The sequence below is a fragment of the Echinops telfairi genome, unplaced genomic scaffold, assembly GCF_000313985.2.
Source record: "Echinops telfairi isolate 266 unplaced genomic scaffold, ASM31398v2 ScPeMD7_7469;HRSCAF=8507_1, whole genome shotgun sequence".
NCBI lineage: Eukaryota > Metazoa > Chordata > Mammalia > Afrosoricida > Tenrecidae > Echinops > Echinops telfairi.
Window position 1 is genome coordinate 31,417,567 of NW_022111373.1, and position 7,644 is coordinate 31,425,210.

The window sequence follows — 7,644 nt, forward strand, 5'->3', positions numbered from 1 at the left end:
AAACTACTCTGCAAACTACAGATCGCTGGGCATTTCTGCCTCATGCCCGAGAGCAGCTATAAAATTCAAAGCTAACACCACACTCTTGTGCAAGACTGATAGCTTTCTCCCCAAGATTAGGAACACGACAAGGATGCTACTTCTACTCAACATTTTACTGAGAGGTCCAGCCAAAGCAATTAGGCAAGAATACGAAATGAGGTACCTGAATAGGAAACAATGAAGGAAAATTATCTTAGTTCAAATGACATGACGCATATCCTGGTGTAGCCAAAAGGCCCACCAGTCTACATAACCCCACACTCTCAAGGCCTAGAAGCTTGGTGTCTGAAACGAAATTTATCCCTGAGGTCCAGAAAAGAAAAACAGGGCCCATGCGTCACAGTGTTTGTGGCAGCCTTTTGGGCCAGTCTGCCATGGGTGGGGCAGACACTGAATTTGACACAGCGACCCTATGGCATGATGCAGGGATGGCAAAACACCCTGCTTCTCCTGCGGCGGAGTTCATGTCCAATTCACAGGGCCTTAAGGCAGCGTTTCTGAGCCTGCACATCCGTACAGGAGGTGAAAGCCTCATCCTACTCCCCAGCTGTGGCTGGTGGGTTTGAACTGTTATCTTAAAGTTAGCAGCCCAATGCCTAACCCACAATGTGTAACCACTACCACTAGACATTAGCAATGAACAATCTGAAAAGTAAATAATTCCATTTACAATAGCATCGAAAATAATCTGAAATGATTCCAAATCTGAAAGGGCTCTAGCCAAAACAATATTGAGGACAACAAAGTTGGAGCAGTCATACGAGGGGATCTCCCCCCCAAACCAAACAAAAAAGGAAAAAAGCTCTGCTGGGAGGAACTTTCATAGTACGCACTTTTCCAGCTAAGTGAGCATTGAGCAACTCGCACTGATGCCCCCAGTGGTGTCACCAGGGAAGGCTCTCTCTGGTCACGAATTTTCCCTTTCTAAAAGCAGTTTCGCTCAAACCTCATTTTTTGGGTTGGCCAATTTAAGAGAACAGCATGTGCCTGGGAAATTTTGTTTCCTGCTTGGGAAAAATGCTGCAGAAACTGTTGTGATGTTGAACACAGCTTTAAAAGACAGTGTCAATGGGAAAATACCAGGTGTACAAGTGGTTTTTTTCATTTCAAAAATGGTGAAATGTCGATTGATAACAAACCTTGTTCTGGACATGTGTCAACATCCCTGATGGATGAAGATGAAAATGTCTACAGAATTTGGGCACTTCTGCTTGAAGACCGACGATGGATCATTGAAAAGATAGGAAGTTATCTGGACTGTCTTGGACCTCAGTTCAGTGGATTTTAATGGGAGATTTGGGAATGAGAAGGGTTGTTGCAAAATCTGTGCCTTGGGTTCTTAGGAGGAAAAAAGAGCATGTCATGCTTTGAAAGAACAGCTCCGAAGGGACCCGGACTCTTCCCAGATTATTACTGGTGACAAGACACGGCGCTGTTCTTATAACCCCGAAAGTAAACACCAATCACGCCTGTGGCAGATGCCACCATCACCTCGCCCCCCCCAAAGCTTGTCAAGTGCAATTAAATATCAAGATGACGCTCATTTGTTTTTTTGAATATGAGGGGATAATAGTTCACTTGGAGTTTGTTCTACCAGGTCAGACTGTTAAGCTTTCTATTTAGAGGTTCTGAAAAGACTGCATAACAGTGTGACAAAAAAAGCCAGATTTGTGGGAGTCGGGGGACTGGTTTTTCCACCTCGTGCTCATACAACCATCTCAGTGTGCCAACTTTTGGGAGAAAACAGCATGCCTCTGGCATTGCTCCATGTGAATTTTTTTTCTGAGAATGAAGAGGCATATGAAAAGACAGTGATTTAGGGGGTGGGGTGAGGAGGGAGGGGAAAAATGAGCTGATAGCAAGGGCTCAAGTGGAGAGAAAATGTTTTGAGAATGATGAGGGCAATGAATGTACAAATGCGCTTTACACAATTGATGTATGTAAGGATTGTGATAAGAGTTGTATGAGCCCCTAATAAAATGATTAAAAAAAAAAGACAGTGATTTGAAGACATAGAAGAGGTAAAGAAAAAAAACAAACAAGGGAGGGGCTGTCAGCCATCCAAACAGTTAAGTTTGAAAAATGTTTCCAAGAACGGAATCGCAGCTTTGACAAACGTTTTAAGTGTAATCGAGAGTACTCTGATGGTGATAAGGTTGTTCTGTAAAAAAATTTAAATACATAGCTGTGGGGGTGGAGGGTGTCTGGTTTTTGGGGTACCCCCTTGTACTTCCTACAAAGCTATACGAATCAAACATTGTTGTACCAGCATAAAAATTGACATGTAAACCAGTGAAATACAATTAAGAGCCCAGAAATAAGACCTCATAATTATGGTCAGGGAGCCCTGGTGGTATAGTGGTTACTTGTTGGGCTGCAATCCGAATGGTTGGCAGTTCAAAACCAGTAGCTTCTCTGGAGAAAGACGAGGTTTTTTACTCCTATAAAGACAGTTCCAGTCTCAGAAATCCAAATGGGGCAGTTATGAGTCAGCATTGACTCAATGGGGGAAAGAAGAGCTTGTTTAATAAATGGTGCTGGGCACACTAGATATGAGAAAGTTTAACTCTTACCTTCTATCACATTAAAAAACTCAAGATGGATTTAGGAACTAAATACTAAAAGTATGAAACTCTTAAAAGACAACATGAGGGAGGTCTGCGGGATTTAGCAATGCTTTTCTAAACATGGCAGAAGCACAGCAGAAGCAAATTAGGTAAAAACACGGGCATCACCAAAATTATAAACTTTTGTGCACCAAGGACCATCAAGAGAGTGAAAAGATAACCCACGGATGAAAGGAAATCTTTATAAATCATGTATCTGATAAGGACTTATTTCTAGAATAACAAGCTCTATCAATTCAACAATAAAAACAATACAATTTTAAAACATTAAGGGTTATTAATAAGCAGTGACACTCAATTTACATAAGGGGAATGCAAATATCAAAACCACAAGGAGATACCACTTTGAACATTGTGGAGAAACCTTCTACACTGCTGGTAGGAGTTCAAAATGCTGCCGGCACTGGGCAAAAGTTAGGGTGGGTTTTTACAAAGTACATTTACTATAAAGCCCAGCAATTTTAATCTTAGCTATAAACCCTAAAGAATTAACAACAGAGCCTTAAACAAGTGTCAATGTTCAAAGTAGCATTACCTTGGCCATAAGGTAAAATCCCTAGTGCCACCAACAAATGAAAAATATGGTTTAAACATACAATGGACTATATTATTCCACCATAAAAATGAATGAGGGTCTGATATATGCTCCAGCAAAGGTCAGTGTTTCCTGAAATGACCCAGGATGTTGTAAAAGTAGAGACCCACACCTTACCCTGCCTTATGGGGTATCATATATAAAGTTTTTAATTCCCTGGGGAGTACTGTGTAATTTCTCCCCCTGGAAGATGGAGAGTAGGCCAAGTAAGTTTGGAAACCTATGACACGGATGGACACTGATGCCAATGCTAAGTAAAAGAAGACACACACAAAAAGGCTAAGTATTATACGGCTTCATTTATATAAAAATAAGGGTACTCAAATTGTCAGTTTGGATTTATTATGCCAAGAAAGAATTATAAGTAGATCTTTTAAATTAAAAAGAAATAAATTTAGAAAAAAAAGGAAATAAATTTAGAAAAGTAAAGAACAACATATAAAGAAGCATCGATTGATATCCCCAATACCCCAAATCGCCTTTTGGAATACTGAAGTCCAATTTTGGTTATTATCATTTAGAAACAAGCAAACAAAACTCCTACATGGGCAATTCATGTTTCTCATGAAATGGGAAGATTCAAATGAGGCAAACTTGGTATTGGCAAGGAAGCAAACATGGATGCCCTCAAATTGTAATTCCATTTTATGAAGAGAGACTAACTTGGCCAGAAGATGCTCAATAATAGTTTGCGCGCGCGTGCGCGCGCGCACACACACAGACACACACACACAGTCTTTAAAAAAATTAGTATTGTAAAGAATAACTACATTCTAGTGGAATCAAGTTTGATGTGCTTGCTTTGAAGCAGTATTAGGGAAGTTGTTAGGTTATTTTGGGTTTTGCTGTTGCATCCATAGCGCTGTAGACAAAGAAAGCTTTCCGTAGTTGCTTACTTTATCAGAAAGAAAGAAACAAAAGGCACTAAAGAAAAAGCCACAGTTTTCTTTTTCCACCACTTTACACTCTTCACTCTCTGTCCACCATCAGGGGACTACAGACAGTCCCTGCATTGGAGGTCTGATGGAGTGCACTTTGTGGTGTATCCGTTTAGGGCATTTCAAAATAGATACATCCATATATCAACAAACAACAGTAAATTTTATACATGAACATAAGTGATACCCTGTGCATTTCAACTTGTTGTTTTTCACTCAATATTGCTTTTTAGATAAAGAATAAAAATAATCACTAGTCATAGATATCAATGGTCTCCAGTATTTGAAATGGTAATTAACTTTTAGTCATTTAATGATTTATTTTATACTCCTTTTAATTAATTAATTTTTTAAAATTTTGTACTCTTAAGCTGGCCACATGAAAACTTCCAGAGGTCTACAAAATGTTTTTTTTCCTTCAAATTAGGTTTCATCACACACACAAAAGCACTTAACTTGAAAGAGTTAAAACCTGTTTACCTCTCTCCACTCAGTAGTAGAGAAATCTGTAGACTGTAAATTACGATTTATATCTTCCAAAAGGTCCATTTGTTAATATGTTGTATTATAGAGGAATACCTATCCCGGAACACCATTCATTTATTTAAAAGAGCTTACGTGATGGAAACTGTACCAAACAGAGGCTGCCATCTTCCTGTTTCAGCTGAACCCGGACTCTGCCCCTGTACTGAGCATCACGATTCCATTCTCTAGAGTACATTTTATTTTTCTAATATAAAAAACAAAAACAAAAATAAGCTATGCTCAACAGCTATTATATCAACGAGATTAGGGTGGAAAAATCATAAAGAACTACATCATACCTCAAGAGATACATTAAGTCCAACTGCTAAGCATACATCTTGAATCTCTGAAGCTGTTGGATTTTCAACAGCCTGAAAGTTAAAAACAAAAGCCATAAACAGCTTAATCTGACATGGATTTCTACTATAAACCAAAAACCAAATTCACTACTCTCAAGTCCATGCCACTTCATAGCTATAAGCAAAGGTAGATTTGCCCCTCTGGGGTTCTGAGTTGAACTCTTTACAGAAATAGAAAACCTTTTCTTTCCCTTGGGGAACAGCTAGTGCCTTGGAACTATTGACCTTGTGGTAAGCAAACTAAGGTGCAAACATTCCACCACCAGGGCTCTTGTAGAGATGCTGCCACACACCCTCACATCCTCAAGGCCCATCGGACTGTTCAGAGAAACCTTGCTGAGCAATGAAAATTAACTTACACTAAAAAATGTGGATACATCAAAGACATGAGAGTACATAGTGTACAATTCTCTTTATATAAAGTTCAACAATCCGGTGAAGTATTGTGTTAGAAGTCAGAACACTGATTTGGGTGAGTATATAAAGGAATAGTATCTAACGGGACATGAAGGAATCTTCTGGGGGTATTGATAATGCTTTTCAAAAAATGTGGATGCTGGCTATGCAAGTGTGCTCACTTTGTGAAAACCAATAAAGCTATGTATTTATGTACATTTTTGTATAAAGGCCACACAATAAAGGTTATTTGTTTTAAAAAGATCCACCAACCAACCTATCCATGCACGTCTTTAATCTTTCCTATAATTTCAGTAATTCTCCAAATTATATGAGGGTTTGCTACCAGAAACATGTCACAGTAGATTGGTGCCGGCATTATTTTGAAGAAGTACTTTAGCACCCTTTCTCTTACCTTGAGGTAGCAAAGCCAATTTTTACATATTTAGGCAGTAAATTAGAAGTTATTAAAGGGCACAAAAATAAGTGACATTACTTTAGACTAGTTACCTTTAATCGGGCACTGTAATTGCAAAATGGGTTATGATCTTTTAAAATGCAAAATACAACACCCACTTTGAAAAGAAAAAACTTCAATATAGACCTTTTACTCGGCATTAGTCACTTTGTAAATTTTAACTCCTAGGTCAATAAAAAATGTAAGTTTTCCTGCCTCACAAGCACGAACAGCCTATTTAAAAAAAACATTAAATAAAAGTAACATAAAACTCAACCAATAAGATAGATTGGGTGCTGATTGTACAATCCCTTGATAAGATTGAACCATTCAATTGTATGATATGTAAATTAAGTGACAAAACTGTTGGGGCAAAAAACTGAAATTGATTTGCCTTTAAACCTATTTACAAACTCAACTGCATTCTGGACATTACAATGTATAAAGCAAGGGTTTCAATTTTCTTCATAAGGGGGAAAACTGTCAAAAAAAAGGGGGGGGAACTGTCATAACTTCATTATAATCTCCACAGCTATAAGTCATAAATATAGGGTCGCCCTGAGTCAGAATTGACTTGCTATAAATTAACGCCTTTCTGGTTTTACCAATATGAAGGAAAGCTCCCCCACTTACCTGCTGTTCCCTTTCGATTTTAAAGTATTAAAAGGAAAAGAAACTGGGGGTTCCAACAGGCCAGACCCACCCATCCCTCCAGGGGCGCGAGTGTCAGGCCTCACCTTGTTGACGGGGATGCGGCGCCCCTCCGCGAGGGTCTTCTTGTTATTCAGATAAGCGGGGTAGATGCAAATGAACCTGGCCCGGGACAAAGCACAGGAGGGGGGTACCCCGGGTCACACAGCACGGCCCGCGGCAGTCAGCCTTCACTTTGCCTCCCACCGCCCAACTCACGAAGGAAAGTTTACTCAGCGGAGCACCCAGCTTGTTTTTTTCCACACGCGCACACACACAACCAAAAAGGTGTTTTGGTTATAAATGTCTAGCTGGATACAGTTGCCATGTTCCTGCAGCTGGGACACACTCTCTTGGCTTCGCTGATACTAAACTTGCTAAAGAACCCAGGTTCCTCGGGCTGGAACCGCCTCCCCGGGAGCGGCGCCGGGTCTGCGGCCAGTGCCCAGCGGCCCCGGCGCGGCCGTGCTCCGGGGTGGGCGCCGCCCGCGGGCTCGCAGCAAGGCCTCCGTAGGACCCCTCTCTCCGGGACCCACCTGTCCTGGTCAGCTGGGGACCGCGCGGCGGCGCTGGCCATTTCCACGCAGGACGACCGCACACCCCGCCAGCTTGCAACTCGCAGAGAAGACAGGCCGGAAGGCGGCGGGCACTTCCGGCGGAAGTCCTGCCTCCCGCAACGCCTCCACGTCCGTGGCTTTTCACGGCCCGGTCTATCATCGCACCAATGGCTCACGGCCTGGAGCCCCGCTTTCTGACGTGGCCCGTGGAGATCCCGCGAGAGGACAGGAAACCTTCCCGTCGTTCCGGTCTCAGATCCCGCCCACAGAGGGTTTGTAGCCACTGAGCTGTTTTTAGCAACGGAATCATTTTTCACGTTCCCCCTGGTCTGTTTTCACACCGCGGTTAAGCGGTGGTGTTTACTCCTGCCGTGAGGCGAGAGGTCTTCATCGCGGGAGTGCTGTGTCGTTCAGAGGCGCCTTTTAGGAGCCCTGGTGACACACTGGGTTAAGCATTG

At 41.6% G+C, this 7,644-nt stretch overlaps 1 protein-coding gene and 1 non-coding gene across 4 annotated transcripts in view; both read right to left on the reverse strand.

Annotated features, from left to right (window-relative positions):
* Nucleotides 1–7,244, reverse strand: part of SRP19 (signal recognition particle 19) — a 14,769-nt gene extending 7,525 nt beyond the window's left edge. For all 3 annotated transcript variants that reach the window (XM_045285014.1, XM_045285013.1, XM_045285012.1), the window contains exons 1-4: nt 7,166–7,244; nt 6,677–6,752; nt 5,027–5,098; nt 4,821–4,932 (exon numbers count right to left, since the gene is read on the reverse strand). In XM_045285014.1, coding sequence (XP_045140949.1) covers nt 4,821–4,932; nt 5,027–5,098; nt 6,677–6,752; nt 7,166–7,206 — 301 coding nt within the window. In that variant the 5' untranslated portion in view covers nt 7,207–7,244. The remainder of the gene's footprint in view (nt 1–4,820; nt 4,933–5,026; nt 5,099–6,676; nt 6,753–7,165) is intronic.
* LOC115873884 lies at nt 322–452 on the reverse strand. Its single transcript, XR_004048658.1, has one exon. It is a non-coding gene; the product is annotated as a small nucleolar RNA SNORA5 (small nucleolar RNA).
* Nucleotides 7,245–7,644: the final 400 nt, after the last annotated feature.